The 19,101-nt window shown below is 47.1% G+C and overlaps 1 protein-coding gene across 1 annotated transcript; it reads left to right on the forward strand.

The window, feature by feature from the left end:
• The first annotated feature begins 329 nt into the window (after window positions 1-329).
• Window positions 330-12,019, forward strand: LOC149466155 (uncharacterized). The gene is made up of 9 exons (XM_089672783.1): window positions 330-461; window positions 643-801; window positions 1,454-1,606; window positions 5,136-5,309; window positions 6,227-6,376; window positions 6,486-6,564; window positions 6,674-6,792; window positions 6,920-7,028; window positions 8,474-12,019. Exons 4-9 carry the CDS (start codon window positions 5,214-5,216, stop codon window positions 9,727-9,729), a joined length of 1,809 nt encoding a protein of 602 aa, XP_089528909.1. The 5' UTR covers window positions 330-461; window positions 643-801; window positions 1,454-1,606; window positions 5,136-5,213; the 3' UTR covers window positions 9,730-12,019.
• The last annotated feature ends 7,082 nt before the right edge of the window (window positions 12,020-19,101 follow it).

Below are 19,101 nucleotides of genomic sequence, written 5' to 3' on the forward strand. Positions count from 1 at the left end.
GAAAAAAATGGCCATAGTCACGAAGGGAGTAAAACATCAACACTTGATCCCATAACTCCCTGGGCTGCCCCACCTCCACTATATGTACTCCCAATTCTATAGGTAGGGGGGCACACCCAGACCCCACCTTCCTCTGCCCCCCCCACCTCATGAATATTCATCAGTTCCTATTAAAATACGGCAGAAGGAAAGCTCCGACCTGCGCCCTCTGCTGGCCAGAGACCGCTCACTGCAAGTTCTGGCTGCCTACAGAACGTCTGCCTTGGTTGGTACCAAAGAGGACCCGTAGCAGAGTAAGCGGCCATTTTCTTGTAGCACAGAAGGCAAGGGCAGGAAGTAGAGCAGACGCCATTTTGTTGTGGCTCAATTGGAATTTTTAGAGAATTGATAGAAGGGCGCAGGTGCCAGATTCCCCTGCTCTGTCCATTGTGTACTTACTGTCACAGTGCAAGCTGGGACAGGTAGGTTGGTTCAATGTATATAGTCCTGATATTATTAATATTAGTTTAATCTGGGCAATATGGGGACTGAAATGGAGTGATGTTGGGGTGTATAGAAAGTGCAGCAGTGCAAAATATAAAATGCATGGCGTTGTGTATTCTCTACTAGGAACCCAAAATTCACACAAATTTTGCATTACAGAAAAACAGAGGGGGGTGCTCCCCTAATGGCATACACATACGATCATCGAATCTTAAGAGCTGAGAGCCCTATGTAACGTCCAATGAATGTATCCGGTTCGGTGCGTAGAATTCACCTTCAGCTATTGCGCTCTGTAGACGCTGGGCCTTTTTCAACAAGGTAACTTGCTCAACTTTGACCAATTCAATACCGGGCACCCCCTTCCTGCCCAGGCCAATTTTCAGCTGTCGCACTTTGAATGACAATTGCACGGTCATGAAACACTGTACCAAAATTAAATTCTTTTTTTTTTTTTTTTTTTTTTTTTTGAGACAGTTTTCTTTTGGTGGTATTTAATCACCACTGGGGTTTTTAATTTTTTGCTTACTGTGGTAGTAAACCACAACTTAAAGTGTTACTAAACCCCAGGGGCGGACTGATAACTCATGGGGCCCCCGGGCAATAGGGGATCATGGGGCCCCTGTGTCCTTGCCCAAACTCAAAAAAGCCTTTGAAAAAGGTACCAGGGGCATCTCATGGGGCTCCCTACTGACCCCGGGCCCTCGGGAAGTGCCGAGTTTCCAAATGGTCAGTCTGCCCCTGCTAAACACAACAGTACAATCAGTCTGTAGATGCAGTAAAGCATGCTTGTTATACTCACTGTGGAACCTAAGGGGTTAATCCTCTGCATTGTGTGAAAAGGCTGTTTAATCCTGGCTTCTCTGCCCCTCCTCTTGTTGAAATGACCACCTGATACAGAACGAGCCCGTGGTCACATGCACATGCCCAATTCAGTGTGTATTGCTAGAGAGGTTGTTTTTTTTTTTCTTAGGAGGGTGCATGTAATCAGCGCAGGATCAATCAACACTGTCCAAACTGAGGTCAGGGGTTCTGCATCCTCCTAAAAGAGAAAGAAAACTCCTACAAGCTTCAACCAGTGCTCAGCTGAAATCACAAGACTGCTATATACTGCTGATGAGAAAAGGTATTTAGCAGTTTATATTTACTAAAATAATTGCATTTCCATGTTGTGTGTACTATGGGAGACCAGATATAGTGAATGCAGGGTCCAGGGAGAGCGGATATAGTGAATGCAGGGTCCAGGGACACCAGATATAGTGAATGCGGGGTCCGGGGAGAGCGGATATAGTGAATGCAGGGTTCGGGGAGAGCGGATATAGTGAATGCAGGGTCCGGGGAGAGTGGATGTAGTGAATGCAGGGTCCAGGGAGACCAGATATAGTGAACGCGGGGTCCGGGGAGAGTGGATGTAGTGAATGCAGGGTCCGGGGAGACCAGATATAGTGAATGCGGGGTCCAGGGAGAGTGGATATAGTGAATGCAGGGTCCGGGGAGAGGGGATATAGTGAATGCGGGGTCCGGGGAGACCGGATGTAGTGAATGCAGGGTCCAGGGATACCAGATATAGTGAATGCGGGGTCCGGGGAGAGTGGATATAATGAATGCAGGGTCCGGGGAGAGCGGATATAATGAATGCAGGGTCCGGGGAGAGCGGATATAGTGAATGCAGGGTCCGGGGAGAGCGGATATAGTGAATGCAGGGTCCGGGGAGAGCGGATATAGTGAATGCAGGGTCCGGGGAGAGCGGATATAGTGAATGCAGGGTACGGGGAGAGCGGATATAGTGAATGCAGGGTCCGGGGAGAGCGGATGTAGTGAATGCAGGGTCCAGGGAGACCGGATATAGTGATTGCAGGGTCCAGGGAGACCAGATATAGTGAATGCAGGGTCCGGGGAGAGCGGATATAGTGAACGCAGGGTCCAGGGAGACCAGATATAGTGAATGCGGGGTCCAGGGAGAGTGGATATAGTGAATGCGGGGTCCAGGGAGAACGGATATAGTGAATGCGGGGTCCAGGGAGAGCGGATATAGTGAATGCGGGGTCCAGGGAGAGCGGATATAGTGAATGCGGGGTCCGGAAAGAGCGGATATAGTGAATGCGGGGTCCGGAGAGAGCGGATATAGTGAATGCAGGGTCCTGGGTTTAGGAACAATTTAAAAAAAATCCTCTGCAAGGTAATGTCATATTCTGCATCGCGTACTAGCACATTATGAAGGACTTACCTTAGAAGGAAGCCCTCCAGCGGCACGCTGTCTCCACTGCAGAGGCTTCCATCTTCACCCGGTCTTCCTTCTGGGTTTGTGAGCTCCGGCCATCTGACTGGCTGAGACGCGATGACGTCACTCTCCCACAAGCGCGTGGGAGTCCCTGGCCAGTGCACAGTGCTCTGAAGGAACGGTACGGGTATGCTATTCTTTCAGAGTGCATGTGCCGAATATCAAAAAGAGAGTATCCCCTAAACGGTGCATTATTATAAGCTTACCTGAAGGTAAAAGTATTAAAAAAGAGTTTACTACCACTTTAACAAACAAAAAAGACCAAAAATTTGGGAAAAAAAGTTTTTCTTAGTTTCTGTTATAAAATTTTGCAAATAAGTAATTATTCTCCTTCCCTGATGACGCTGCACTAATGACCACTGATAGGCAGCACTGATGGGCTATGATGAGGAGGCACTGATAGGCTGCACTGATGGGCACTAATAGGCGGCACTGATGACCACATAGGAGGCACTGATAGGCGGCACTGATGAGCACATAGGAGGCACTGATGGGCACTAATAGGGGCACTGATGGGCACATATGAGAAGGCACTGATGGGCACTAATAGGTGGCACTGATAGGCACATATGAGGAGGCACAATAGGCGGCACATATGAGGAGTTATTGATGGGCTATGATGAGGAGACACTGATGGGCACATATGAGAAGGCACTGATGGGCACATATGAGAAGGCACTGATAGGTGGCACTGATGGGCACTAATAGGTGGCACTGATGGGCACATATGAGAAGGCACTGATAGGTGGCACTGGTGGGCACTAATAGGTGGCACTGATGGGCACATATGAGGAGGCACTGATAGGTGGCACTGATGGGCACTAATAGGTGGCACTGATGGGCACATATGAGGAGGCACTGATGGGCTATTATGAGGAGGCAATGATGGGCACATATGAGGAGTTCTCGATGGGCTATGATGAGGAGACACTGATGGGCACATATGAGAAGGCACTGATGGGCACATATGAGGAGGCACTGATGGCATGTATGAGAGGACATTGATGGGCTATTAGGCACTGATGGGGCTGCACTTATTATCAGGGCACTGATTATCAGTGTAAACATCTGCTGTTTGAATTGGAGGCACTGATAGGCGGCACTGATGAGCACATAGGAGGCACTGATGGGCACTAATAGGGGCACTGATGGGCACATATGAGAAGGCACTGATGGGCACTAATAGGTGGCACTGATGGGCACATATGAGAAGGCACTGATGGGCACTAATAGGTGGCACTGATAGACACATATGAGGAGGCACAATAGGCGGCACATATGAGGAGTTATCGATGGGCTATGATGAGGAGACACTGATGGGCACATATGAGAAGGCACTGATGGGCACATATGAGAAGGCACTGATAGGTGGCACTGATGGGCACTAATAGGTGGCACTGATGGGCGCATATGAGAAGGCACTGATAGGTGGCACTGGTGGGCACTAATAGGTGGCACTGATGGGCACATATGAGGAGGCACTGATAGGTACTAATAGGTGGCACTGATGGGCACATATGAGGAGGCACTGATGGCACATATGAAAAGACATTGATGGGCTATTATGAGGAGGCAATGATGGGCACATATGAGGAGTTCTCGATGGGCTATGATGAGGAGACACTGATGGGCACATATGAGAAGGCACTGATGGGCACATATGAGGAGGCACTGATGGCACATATGAGAGGACATTGATGGGCTATTAGGAGGCACTGATGGGCACTGATGAGGAGGCACTGATTATCAGTGTAAACATCTGCTGTTTGAATTGTCGGGTTACGGGCTCTCCTCTCCTCAAGCTGTGACAGTGCGTGAGGAAAAGACTGCCGATAACCTGTGGTTGGGTACAGCTGATCACTTGGTAAAGGGCCATTGTGATTGGCCCTTTACCGCAATCCGTGATCAGCTGTGTCTGAAGAACAGAGCACTCTGGGTGCACGCCCCAGGGTGTGGTTCTGTTAGTCACTTAGAAGATTGTCCTTTACTTTGATGACTGGATGGCAGAATGTTCCGCTTACAGACGGCCAAAAAGATATTCGGTGTCTTTGGTTACCTCCTGAGAGTTGAGAAGAAAAGCTCCATTGAACCCACTCTGATGGTCCTGCCATGTGATATCGATCCCAGAACAGTGCAGTCACCAACAGGGGGGAGATCACTTCATCACTGCTCAGTGAACCCCCAGTAATCTTTGGAGGGACCATAGGATTCCATGGAACCCTGGCGGGGAAAGGCTGCTCTAGAGCTGTCAATAGGATCTCTGGGTCCAAGGAAAGTTCTTACTGCAAGAGGAACGTGCTTGTGTCTGAGATGTATGGAGGACTGTGACTGACCAGAATTTCACCCTTATTAATTAAAGTATTTTTTTTTTAAGTTTACTGCATTACAAAGTTCCCTGCTGAAATCTCATTGGAAGGCTCTTCCATGTGAACCAGACATAATTTCTTCAGTCATGACTGATCCACATGATACGGATAAAGAGAGGAAGAAGACGACCCAGAGGATCTTAAACCTCACCCTTGAGGTCATGTACCTGCTGACTAGAGAGGTGAGGAGGATTCTGGGAGGTCACATGACATCACTCTTATCTCTAATAATAAAACACAGACCTGACCGGAGAGGTGAGGAGGATTCTGGGAGGTCACATGACAGCACTCTGATCTCTATTAATAAACACAGACCTGACCGGAGAGGTGAGGAGGATTCTGGGAGGTCACATGACATCACTCTGATCTCTATTAATAAAACACAGACATCACCGGAGAGGTGAGGAGGATTCTGGGAGGTCACATGACATCATTCATCTCTAATGATAAAACACAGACCTGACCGGAGAGGTGAGGAGGATTCTGGGAGGTCACATAACATTACTCTTATCTCTTAATAAAACACAGACCTGAACAGATAGGTGAGGATGATTCTGGGAGGCCACATGACATCACTCTGATCTCTATTAATAAAACACAGATCTGACCGGAGAGGTGAGGCGGATTCTGGGAGGTCACATGACATCACTCCTATCTCTATTAAAACACAGACCTGACCGGAGAGGTGAGGAGGATTCTGGGAGGTCACATGACATCACTCTCATCTCTATTAATAAAACACAGACCTGACCGGAGAGGTGAGGAGGATTCTGGTAGGTCACATGACATCACTCCTATCTCTATTAATAAAACGCAGACCTGACCAGAGAGGTGAGGCAGATTCTGGGAGGTCACATGAGGTTAGTATAACTTGTACTAAGTAGAGATGATTGGAGAGCTGAGGGAATCTAAGTTGCACTATTTATCTATATTGAGGAAGCTAGGTGGGAGACATGAAGGATTCTGGGAATGTCACATATGTCAGGGTTACCTTTATTAATAGAACAGAGACGTGAACTATTAGGTAAGGGTTTTTTGTCACGAGCACACAGATTTAATGCCAGATCTGGTAATACAATATATATTCCTTAATACACAGGATTACATGTTAGTGAAGAAGACATCTGGTGACCATGTGACACCCAACCTTAATATGGATCCTCCAAGTCCCTCCATGATACCTGACCAAATCAATGTCAAGAGAATTCTGGATGTCACATATGAGATCATTGAGCTGCTAACTGGAGAGGTGAGCTGTGCCAGGAAATAATGGACAGTATTCAGTAACCAAAGGGATGTGTCTGGATGGTGACGGTATCATTGTGTGTGTAGGTATCACTGTCTGTTTCTCCATGTAGGAGTGGGAGTATTTGGAGGGACACAAAGATATATACGAGGACATCATGATGGAGAACCAATCGCCCCTCACATCACCGGGTAAGAGGAGACTTTCATTTCTTGTATTGAGGATCCACCTAGATACACACATCCTCTGATATAAAGACATAGAAACAATAGATTCAGTCAGTGTGTGTGTTTCCTACAGATGGATCCAGTAATGGGAACCCACAAGAGAGATGTCCCCGTCCTCTGTATTCCCGGGACTCCACACAGGAACATCAGGAGATCCCTCAGGAGGATCAGGAGATCCCTCTGGAGGACCAGGTAGATTAGACTGATGTTCTTCATCAATTCCATGTTAAATTGCACACAATCTTGTTGGATGAAAAGGCTGTAATGTGTTTTGCAAAGTCTTGATTATAATGGTATTATCCATTTTTCTATTATTCAGGATGATGATCTAATTGCTATTAAGGTTGAAGTTAAAGAAGAATCAGAAGAGGCATATGTGAAGGATGATGAAACATGTAAAGAAGGAGGTCCTCCACAAATCGGCACAGGTGAGTAATAAACACTAAATCCAGAGAAGAGTCCCAGATCCCAGTGCCAAAAAAGCTACTTTTGGTACCAAACGCGTTGCGTCCTTCAAGTGTGCATGCAACCTTAACCCAGAGAAGAGTCCCAGATCCCCCTTGTTAAGTCATTACAACAATCTCTTCTCCTTCCCCCTCCTCTGTCAGTAGACAGTAATGGGTGGACAGTATGTGCCCAATGGGGGAGTCAGGAGCCATCAGCCGCTATTAGACTCTGGCTCTCCTCCTCACATCATGTCATTGTGTGTTGATGATTATGTATGCCACTATGCTTGCATGTCCTCCTTACTGGACAAAGTAGTGATTTCAGGAGTCGTGGTGTGCAGCGAGGGGCCAGGCATCTAATGCTGGATAATTCTTCAGCAGGCTTAGCTCTTCAAGAGAGCAAAACTTGGCCATAAGACAGGTAATGAATAATTCTTCTCTTTATAGGGAGACTTGACTCAATTTAATTGCTGGCTGCATCATCAATATGGTGGCCCTCAAAGAGCCTGTTGCATCCGTAAGACTAGATGTCCAGAGCACCCCATCCCCCCTTACATCAGATGTCATGAGCCTCCTCACCATCAGAAGTCTAGAGTTCCCAACCCTCCCTTACATTACAGTGCAACCCCTATAACCTGGTGCTGCTGCCTGGAAATAGGGAAGCTGAAAGTGCAGGGCCTGGAAGAGGTCCAGAGGAGACTGGAGTTGGCTGCTGGAGACTGCTGAATGCTAAGACCAGGCGAGGCAGAGACAAGGGGGTGCTGCTGCTGCACAGAGAGGTGCAGGATCTGTCGGAGAAGTTTTGTCTTCCTCACTGCTGAGTTGGGGGCGGAGACAAGGGGGTGCCGCAGCTGCTTGAAAGGTGTAAGGGCAAAATGGTGGGCCAGATTTGCCCCGAGGTCCTTGTGTTCGACACATGTGCCTTAAAAGAAGTGTGGGCAATGCTTTCTTTAGCCATACTTCTCTTGTGGGTCACAGGAGTGTACTTTCTTTTGCTCTCCTGTGACCCGCATATCACAGAGCTGCTCCAGGGTCTGGAAGGATCCTGACAATATTGTCAGGATCCACCCAGCTGACAGATTAACAGCTACCTCTGATTCTCAGTGTGCCGATGAGAACCAAAGCGAGCTGCACCATCCCCTCTCCAACCTGGCTCTCTAGTGAGCACTGGAGGGGCAAAGCGGAGAACGGTGACTGACAGTCACCACTCCCCACTCTGAGAAGACCAAGAACTGAGCAATCAGTGGTCATCTGATCGCTCAGTTCTCGGCTTAGAGCTGTTGGGGGCAAATCTGCAGCATCAGACTAATGCTGCAGGACAGTAGTGAATATACAGTATTTGTTTGTTTTTTTTATCAACCCCATACATCTCCTTTAGATTCATGCAAGACAAAATTCTTCTCACATTTTATTCTTGTTTTACTCAGATGGCCGACCCAGCAGGAAAAACTCAGAGAAATGTCCCATTATCTCTACATATGGTGAAATAGAACATGATGACATCACATCCTGTTCCTCAAAAGAAAACCCCATTGCTTCAGATCTTGATCCTGTACTTCATAGTTCAGATGTATTGGCTGATCTCTCTACACAAAGGGGGAGTTTTGATGATCGTTCACCTTCCATCTCCCATCGGATAGCTCATGCCGGATGTGAATTGTTTGCATGTGCTGAATGTCTCACAAAGAGAGCTGAACTTAGCACACACCAGAGATCTCACACTAGGGAGAAACCTTTTTCATGTTTAAAGTGCGGGAAATGTTTTCCTTGGAAATCACATCTCACCGCACATGAAAAAATCCACACAGGGGAGAAGTCCTATTCCTGTTCTGAATGTGGAAAGTGTTTTTCCTGGAGAAGAAACCTCACCATACATAAACGAGTTCACACAGGAGAACGGCCGTATGCATGTTCTGCGTGCGGAAAATGCTTTAGACAGAAGTCAGTTCTCGACATCCACGAACGAACTCATAGGCCAGAAAAGCCGTTCTCCTGTTCTGAGTGCGGGAAATGTTTTACTCAGAAAGGACAACTTGTTTCCCATCAGAAGACTCACACGGGAGAGAAGCCGTTCTCGTGTTCTGAATGCAGCAAGTGCTTCGGCTCAAAGTCAGATCTTATACGACATCAGAGAAGCCACACGGGGGAGAAGCCATTTTCGTGTCCCGAATGTGGGAAGTGTTTTTCTTACAGAGCCAATCTGGTTCAGCACCAGAGAGGCCACACGGGCATTAAACCCTATCCATGTCCCGAGTGCGGGAGAGGTTTTAAACGAAAGTCCCATCTGAACGAGCACCGAAAGATTCACAGCAGCGAGCGCCCCTTCTCATGTTTGGAGTGCAGGAGAGAGTTTGCCAATAGAGCTGCTCTGGCTAGGCACGAGAGACTCCACACTGGCGATTGTCCATATTTCTGTTCAGAGTGTGATAGAGGCTTTAATAATAAATCAGACTTGGTAATACACGAGAGAGTCCACTCCGGCGATCGCCCCTATTCGTGTTCAGCATGCGGGAGAAGCTTCTCCAGCAAATCGGCGCTGGGTAGACATGAGAGAGCTCACACTGGTGATCACCCGTATTTGTGTATTGAGTGTGGACAACAGTTTTCACATAAATCCTCCCTTATGTCACATCTCAGTTCCCATGAAAGACAAGAGGTTCCTGTGCCAAGAGGCAGCAGCTGAGTAACTTAAAGCTTGCATAAATGGGTACTGAGTGGGCAGTCACCCATACTCAGTAGAGCGGGAATGAAAGTCTCAACTGACCACTACCCTCTTTTTCCTGACGGGCTTTGTAGTCAGCCAACTGAACCTCCAGTTGCCTGTCCTATGTTGCCTTGTCTTGCTGGCTTCCAGTCCTGCCTTGCCCTATCTTGTCTGCTTTTAGTCTGCTCTGCAGGCTTCCAGTGCTCTCCTGCTATGCCATGCTTGCTGCCTTATTCTATCCTGCTGGCTTCCAGTCTTGACTTGCCCTACATTGCCGACCCGACTTCCAGCCATGCTCTGCTCTGCAGGCTCCTAGTGCTCTCCTGCTATGTCCTGCTCACTGCCTTACTCTATCTTGCTGGCTTCCAGTCTTGTCTTGCCATACCTTACCAACTTTCAGTCATTCTCTGCTGGCTCCCAGTGCTCTCTTGCTATGCCCTGCTTGCTGCCTTACTCTATCATGCTGGCTTCAAGTCTTGACTTGTCCTAACTTGCTGACTTCCAGCCATGCTCTTCTGACTCCCAGCGCTCTCTTGCCATGTCCTGCTCACTGCCTTACTCTATCCTCCTGGCTTCAAGTCCTGTCTTGCCATACCTTACCGACTTCCAGTCTTGCTCTGCTGGCTTCCAGTGCTCTCTTGCTATGTCCTGCTCACTGCCTTACTCTATTGTGCTGGCTTCAAGTCTTGACTTGCACTATCTTGCTGGCTTCCAGTCCCGACTTACCCTACCTTACTGACTTCCAGCCATGCTCTGCTCTGTAGGCTCCTAGTGCTCTCCTACTATGTCCTGCTCGCTGCCTTACTCTATCCTCCTGGCTTCAAGTCCTGTCTTGCCATACCTTACCGACTTCCAGTCATGCTCTGCTCTGCTGGCTGCCAGTGCTCTCTTGCTATGCCCTGCTCACTGCCGTACACTATCCTGCTGGCTTCAAGTCTTGGCTTGCCCTACCTTGCTGGCTTCCAGTCCTGTCTTGCCCTATCTTGCTGACTTCCAGCCATGCTCTGCTCTGCTGGCTCCTAGTGCTCTCCTGCTATGTCCTGCTTACTGCCTTACTCTATCTTCCTGGCTTCCAGACCTGTCTTGCCCTACCTTACCAACTTCCAGTCATGCTCTGCTCTGCTGGCTGCCAGTGCTCTCTTGCTATGCCCTGCTCACTGCCATACGCTATCCTGCTGGCTTCCAGTCCTGTCTTGCCCTTTCTTGCTGACTTCCAGCCATGCTCTGCTCTGCAGGCTCCTAGTGCTCTCCTGCCAAGTCCTGCTCACTGCCTTATTCTATCCTCCTGGCTTCCAATCCCATCTTGCCCTACCTTGCCGACTTCCAGTCATGCTCTGCTGGCTCCCTTGCTATGCCCTGTTTGCTGCCTTAGTCTATCCTGCTGGCTTCAAGTCTTGACTTGCCTACCTTGCTGGCTTCCAGTTCTGTCTTGCCCTACCTTGCTGACTTCCAGCCATGCTCTGCTCTGCAGGCTACTAGTGCTCTCTTGCTATGTCCTGCTCACTGCCTTACTTTATTTTGCTGGCTTCCAGTCCTATCATGCCCTACCTTGCCAACTTCCAGTCTTGCGCTGCTCTGCAGGCTCCCAGTGCTCTCTTGCTATGTCCTGCTCACTGCCTTACTTTATCTTGCTGGCTTCCAGTCCTATTGTGCCCTGCCTTACCGACTTCCAGTCCTGCTCTGCTCTGCTGGCTCCCAGTGCTCTCTTGCCGTGCCCTGCTTGCTGCCTTACTCTATCCTTCAGACTTCCAGTCTTGCCTTGTGCTGTTTTGCTCTCTCCCAAGCCTGTCTTTCCATGTCTTTCTACCTCTCTGTCTTGCCATGCTAGTAGTTTCTACTTCTTTCTTCTTTTGCTCTGCAAGTATTTAATCCAGGTTTGGCCTTCCTTGCTAGTTCCTAATCCTACCTGTGGTGTGTCTAAATTGCTCTTGCACTTAAAGGGTCAGTTGCCTTTTCTGGTTTACTTGTATTAGTGTCATTATAGCAGAACTAAACCCCCACAATTTATTTCCCAAAACATATACATTTAACGCAGGCCGTGAATGATGATTGTTGCTGCTTTTGTTAGCTCTCAACTGAACTTTCAAGTCATCCAATGGCTGGTGTCACACATGAAACACTATGGCAACTGTAGATCAAACAGAGACTAAGATGGCAGCTTCCTTGGCTTGGAGAGTTTAGTTCCTCTTTAAGCTGATCGTTATTGTTATTTGTCCACTTGCTCACCATTATTGCACATTTTTTTCCCCGCAATAAAATATTTTATTCATCCTGGAGTCATTGTTTCACTTTGGTAGTTTACCATTGTGGTTACATCGTTCTTACAGGAATCCCACATAGGTAGCCTGACATACGAGATGTAACAATTTTATTCCTGGAATTCGGTGGCGTAGCACTGGTGTTGGTGAGTCACACAGTCATTCGCACTCGAGCGTGTTCTATGTTCTAACATGCACTCTCCTGGGTCGCAGACCAGTTGACTTTACAGAGTAGTAGAAGATATAATGTGTGTGTGTGTGTTGGCAGAATATAAGTGACAGGAATCTGGAGTAGCAGATTAACATCTAATTTCACATGAAAATTGGTAAAGGTGCAAGCAAAACTTGAGCTCAGTTATAACAGGGTTATGGTGAACATTCCATGAAGAAATCAAGTGTTTTTGAATGGCGTAGGCGGTTTAAGGAGGAGCAGGAAGAGGTCCATGATGACACAAGTGGGCAGCCAAAAACGCAAAGGAGAGACAGTGTAGACAGAGTGTGAAACCTTATACACTCATGTTGGTGTTTTGTTTTTTTCATCACTAGGGGATAGTTTACTACAAGTCCATAGAACATGGTACAATGGTCAACCAACATTGTTACTTGGAAAATCTGAAAAAGTTTATGGGAAACTATTTGGAGAAAAAAACGGAAACTCTGGCCTGACAATTAAATTGTCACACTGTACTAAGGCCCAATAGACAAGGTGATGTATTGGAGAACACAACTGTTTATCCTGCCTCTACTGAACACTGCTGCAGTGGCTCTATGCCCTGACACATCCAAAATGCAGACATGGAAGACCCACATTCTAAGTCTGCTCCAAAAGATGCACACCATGAGTTAGCTTCAGAAGACCCACACCCTGAGCTTGCTTCAGAAGACCCACACCCTGAGCAAGCTCCAGAATATCTACACTCTGAGTTTGCTCCAGAAGACCCACAACCTGAGTCTGCTCCAGAAGACCCACAACCTGAGTCTGCTCCAGAAGACCCACACCATGAGTTTGCTGCAAAGAACCCGCACCCTGAGTTTGCTCCAAAAGACCCGCATCCAGAGTTTGCTCCAAAAGACGCACACCCTGAGTTTGCTCCAAAAGACCCGCACCTAGAGTTTGCTCCAGAAGACCCACACCCTGAGTTTGCTCCAGAAGACCCACACCCTGAGGTTTCTGCAGAAGACCCATACCCTGAGTTTGCTCCAGAAGACCCACATCCTCATTCTGCCTCAGAAGACCCACAACCTGAGTCTGCTTCAGAAGACTCACAACCTGAGTTTGCTCCATAAGTCCTGCATCCTGAGTTTGCTCCAGAATACATTCACTTTGAGTCCATTCAAAAGTTGTCTACTGACCAGATCTGATGGTAACTTCATGATGCCAGTCTCACCAAAGATTCATAGTGTTGCCACTCTAAAAAATACTCTTATATTTAAGTTATCAGTCTCCCTAGATACTGCCTGAGTTGCTTGTCTCACTTAAGAAAAACCCATTGGTCATATCTCTTGCCCATGATAATCCTCTCTTTGTTGCTGGTCCCACTCAAGACTATTCTATCAGAATTGCCAGCCTCTCTGAAAACTATGCAGAGTAGTCAATGTCAGGATGATCTGGTCACAGTTGCATGTCTTGCCTAAGCTGCCTATACCCTTTGAGACAACCTTGCCAGAGCTTCTAGACTCTATAGAGACTGACCAAATTAAAAAAGACTATGTGAATAGAATATATGTTTGAGCTATCAGTCTGTCCTGAGATTGTCTTGCCTAAACCACCATATTCTCCTGTGAAATATCTTGACTGAGTTGCCTTTCTTTCCTGACACTGTCCTGTGTGAACCAACTCACTCTCTAGACTGTCCTGTATGAGCCTTCTACAGTATATCTCCCCCATCTGTCCTGGCTAAGCTGAAGGGTTTCTGAGGTGCCAATTGTCTTTAAAGGCAGGGAATTTTATTTTCTCAGACACTGGTAGTTGGGTACCCAGCCTTCTGCCAGACACGTGTGGTGAAGTACCCAATTTTTGCCAGACCTTCTGGCTGAATCTTATTTCTAGGAGGCATTACTTTCCTACCTTTCCCAAAGGTGACATCTTAGAAGTCTGTTTTACCATGTAGTGTTGGCTACCTGGTATCTCAGTGCTATCCTGTTTTGTTAGTTCCTAGTCCTGTCCTAACCAGTCAGTCCTAAGCCTTGTCCTGCTCTTCTAGTTCTTGGTCCTGTACTGCCCAGTCAATCCTCAGCCTTGTCCTGCTCTGCTAGTTCTTGGTCCTGTACTGCCCAGTCAAGCCTCAGCCTTGTCCTGCTCTGCTAGTTCTTGGTTCTGTATTGCCCAGTCAATCCTCAGTCTTGTCCTGCTCTGCTAGTTCTTGGTCCTGTACTGTCCAGTCAATCCTCAGCCTCGTCCTGCTCTGCTAGTTCTTGGTCCTGTACTGCCCAGTCAAGCCTCAGCCTCGTCCTGCTCTGCTAGTTCTTGGTCCTGTACTGCCCAGTCAATCCTCAGCCTTGTCCTGCTTTGCTAGTTCTTAATCCTGTATTGCCCAGTCAATCCTCAGCCTTGCCCTGCCACTTACCAATCTTGTCCTGCCCACTCATCATTAGTCTAGTCCTGTCCAGTCAGCCCCAAATCCTGTCCTGTTGAGGAAAGTGGAAAGATAGTGCAGGATCTGTAGGGCTACCTGGTTTTGACAGGTACCATCTCCCACTTCCGGCAACAAACTGAGCTGGAAGTTCAGCCCCCTCCTTCTCCCTGCAGCCCTCTGGGATTCTTCACAGATCCCAGAAGACTGCGGCCCATTCACAAAGCACAGTGCTCTTCACGTATTCACAGCAGGAAACTGACTGTGAAGCCACAACGCTTCACTGCTGGTTTCCCTTAGTCAAGATGGCCGTGCCTACACCCCGGAGGATCTCCAGTCTCCTTGGCTTGTAGTGTAATGTAAAGACAATGGAAATTGAAGTGCCACAACACTGTTAAGAAGTCCAGATACAACTTTATTCCATTAAATGTCAGGGGTACAATCTAAAAAGTAGAGAATGTGTTTCAGGGGCCCCCTTCATCAGGGCTTGACTGACTACAAAGTGACCACACCAGAAGTGAACTGGACCTTCAATAGTATTTTTTCCAGTATGACTTTTTCAGCGTTTGGTCTTTTCAGCATCTTGTTTGGCAGCCATGCCCTGATGAAAGGGGGCGTTTGGACCCCTGAAACGCGTTTGATACTTTTTGGATTGTTCCCCTATCTTGTAATGGAATAAAGTTGTATCTGGACCTCTTAATAGTGGTGTGGCTCTTCAGCTCCTAATCCTGTCCTGCTTGTCTCTAGTCCTGGCTTGCCCAGTCCCTCCCCAATCCTTGCCTTCCTAGTTACCAGTATTGTTTTCCTTAATCCTGTCCTGCCAGTTCCCAATCAGTCTCCAGTCCTGACCTGCCCAGTCAATCCTTAGTCCTTTTTTTGTCAATACTTAGTCCTTTTCAGCCCAATCAGTTTTCAGTCCTACCTTTCTCTGTCCTCACTAATAAAGAGTGTATATATTATACTCTTACACTGCCTAATAGTCTGGTCTGCTTGAACTAGTGTTGGTATTTCTGCATCTCATAGTGTCTCAATTGTTGCTTTGATATATGTTTGTATTTTGCATGACCACGCAATTGTCAGTTGCATTAAAGCAGCGCCGTATCGTAAAAAAAATGGTCAGGAAGGGGGTTAATCCACAGGAGGGCGAGGGGTTAAAGTGTATTTTTTGCATAAAAATTGCGTTTGAAAAAAAAAAAACGATGCACAAATACTGCGTGACATCATTTTAACGACCGCCATTTTATTCCCTAGGGATTCTGCTAAACAAATATATAATATAAGACAGGTGGACAGAAGTCCATACCATAGAGATCAATAGACACACAAAAAAACAATGGACAAGGAAAATACATAGAAGACCGAATCCTTTCTTTTAACAATTGTTTGCCCTTTCACTGGTTCATTGTTTTCATATTATTCCAATGTCTTCTTTGTGACATCTGAGGAGAGGAGAACCAGAAAACTGAAATGACAGTGCTAGAGATGGTGGGTGTTCTGTAGTGTCACATGGATTGCAGGCATATCATGGAAGCTGCTATCAAGCGGGGCTGATGTGTACTTGGCTATACTAGACATACCGCACAATGCAAACATGCGGTCACATAGTAGACATAAGGCTCAGCTCACTGCAGGGAAATATCCATATATCACTCTGTGCAGTATAACCCATATACAACTTTCTATATAACAGCAGTTGCTTTCAGATCGTCTCTCTCTAATTGACACTGTATAGAGGCATGGACAGTGTATATAGGGGAAGGATACTCTAACCCATCTGGCCCTTGGGGCACTTATCCTTCCACTGATACCAACGATGGAGCACTGAACTAACACTGACCCCAATGATGGGGCACTATTCCCCCCTTTGACACCAATGATAGGCACTATTCCTCCCTCTTAAACCAACGATGAGGCACTATATCTCCTACTGACAACAATAATGGGGCACTATTCCTCGCACTGACACCAATAATGGGGCACTATTCCTTCCACTGACACCAATGATGGGACACTATTCCTCCCACTGACACCAATGATGGGACATTATTCCTCCCACTGACGCCAATGATGAGACACTATACCTCCCACTGACACCAATGATGAGACACTATACCTCCCACTGACACCAATGATGAGGCACTATACACCCATTGACACCAGTGATGGGACACTATTCCTCCCCTGCTACCAATGATGGGGCACTATTCCTCCCACTGACACCAATGATGGGGCACTATTCCTCCCCCTTACACCAACGATGGGGCACTATACCTCCTACTGACACCAATAATGGGGCACTATTCCCCCCACTGACACCAAAAATGGGGCACTGTTTCTCCCACTGACATCAATGATGGGACACTATTCCGATACTGTCCCATAATAGTGCCCCACTGACACCAATGATGGGACACTATTCCTCCCACTGATACCAATAATGGGGTACTATTCCTCCCCCTTACACCAATGATGGGACACTATTCCTCCTACCGACACCAATAATGGGGCACTATTCCTCCAACTGACACCAATAAAGGGGCACTATTCCTCCAACTGACACCAATAAAGGGGCACTATTCCTCCAACTGACACCAATAATGGGGCACTATTCCTCCCCCTGCCACCAATGATGGGACAGTATTCCTCCCCTTAATACCAAATATCCCACTAGCACCAGGCCACAGTCCAGCCCCCCTAAAGTCTGAAGGCCAGTAAACTGGCCCTTTGTTTAGAAAGTGTGGAGACCCCTGCTCTAACCGCAGGCCTGCATACATCCTACAGAACAGATTATATGATGTAGCACAGCACACTAAATGTGCACCGTCTATCTCCATTGATATGTTCTCCCCTCCATATGACAACTAAGGGCCGGTTTACACCACGACCTGCAGAAAGTACAGCCGGCACGACTTTTCGAATCGCTGCACACCAAACTTTTTGTTGCTGCACTACCACGCAATTCTTCGGGCAAAAATGAATGAACATTTCCTAGATGCATTGCGGTGTCATTAGCAATTAATAGCACCCCGTGTGCATCAAAAGTGGGGAGCGTGTTCCTGAGCAGTTCGGGAACCGAGCACAGAAACGTGTAGCCCCCACACCGCAGATGGTGTGAATGGGGCCCGACGACAGCACCCTGCAATAAATCATATATACTTTTTTTTTTTAACATGCATTTTTTTCCCTTCATCTGCACTACAAACTGGTACACTTTTGCATTGACTCCTTTGCAGTAAATCCTTAAAGTGATATTAACCCCTTCCAGTCCGGACACTTTTACCCCCTTCCTGCCCAGGCCAATTTTCAGCTTTCAGTGCTATCACACTTTGAATGACAATTGCGCGGTCATGCAACACTGTACCCATATGAATTTTTTAGCATTTTTTTGAGACAGATAAAGCTTTATTTTGGTGGTGTTTATTCACCACTCGGATTTTTTTTTTTTTTTTGCAATGTAAATGAAAAAGTCCAAAAATTTTGAAAAAAAAGTGTTTTTCTTATAAAATTTTGTAAATAAATAATATTTCATCATAAATCTTGGCCAAAATTTATTTTTGTAAAAAAAAAAAACAAATTAGTTTATAACTAAAAATTATAATTTTTAAAAAATGTTTTTACATTTTTATTTTATTTTTTTATATTATTATTTATGGGTTTTTTTACATACTGTCACCCTAGCAGTACAGTGTCACCATGGTGACACTGTACTACTTGTAGGGGGTGATGAAGACACCTATAAAGGCTGTAAAAGCAATCATTTATCCTCTCTGGCTGCATTCTTGCAGCCATTGAGAAATACTGTGTGAGCTGTGATTGGTCACAGCTTGTCACATGGTACGAGACTGTTGTGAATAGCCCTGTACCATGTGAACTCTATGATCATTCACAGATTTCACACGTAGTAAGCAATGATGTCAGAAGTGACATCTTGCTTACTACTCTGCATGTGATCACTGATTGGCCAATCGGTGATCACATGATCGGGACCTCGCACAGAGGTCCTGTCCGACGATCTTCCGGACACAGCAGGCACTGGATCGCGGTGCTGCGCGCTCCAAGGGAGCGCGCACAAGCAGGGGGCGGGGAGGCCGTTTATAAACAGCCACCTGACCCTGCACTGCCACCGTCCAGCCGTTTATATACAACTGCCGGATGGGAGGTGGTTAAAGGCCACATTTTTATTTCTTAAAAACAGAAAATATTTCATATAATGGTGTTGCACAGAGCAGCCCCAGTCCTCCGCTTCTCAGTTCCCCTGCCAGCTCTACTGGCCCCTCCCCCCGCTCAGTACCCCCATAGTGCTATGGGCACTCGTGCATGCTCGCTCCTGAGCCCCGCTCTGTGTATCCACTGACACATAAAATGGGGCTCAGCCCCCGCCCACTCCCTCCTCACTATGATTGACAGCAGCGGGAGCCAATGCGAGGTGGCCGCTGCTCCTGTGGGCATCGCTGGATCGAGATCGGGCTCAGGTATTAGGCAGCAGGAACATGGAGGACGTAGTTCCAGCACCTCCAGCA

Source organism: Staurois parvus, unplaced genomic scaffold (genome assembly GCF_062004578.1).
Source record: "Staurois parvus isolate SC_StPar_1 unplaced genomic scaffold, SC_StPar_1.0 ptg000132l, whole genome shotgun sequence".
NCBI classification, from domain to species: domain Eukaryota; kingdom Metazoa; phylum Chordata; class Amphibia; order Anura; family Ranidae; genus Staurois; species Staurois parvus.

Bases quoted from the DNA above. Each gene is read 5' to 3' on its own strand.
- LOC149466155 (XM_089672783.1), top strand. From the start codon at position 5,214: ATGACTGATCCACATGATACGGATAAAGAGAGGAAGAAGACGACCCAG. The intron at 6,565-6,673 runs GTAAGAGGAGAC...TGTTTCCTACAG, and splicing joins ATCGCCCCTCACATCACCGG to ATGGATCCAGTAATGGGAAC. The intron at 7,029-8,473 runs GTGAGTAATAAA...TGTTTTACTCAG, and splicing joins TCCTCCACAAATCGGCACAG to ATGGCCGACCCAGCAGGAAA.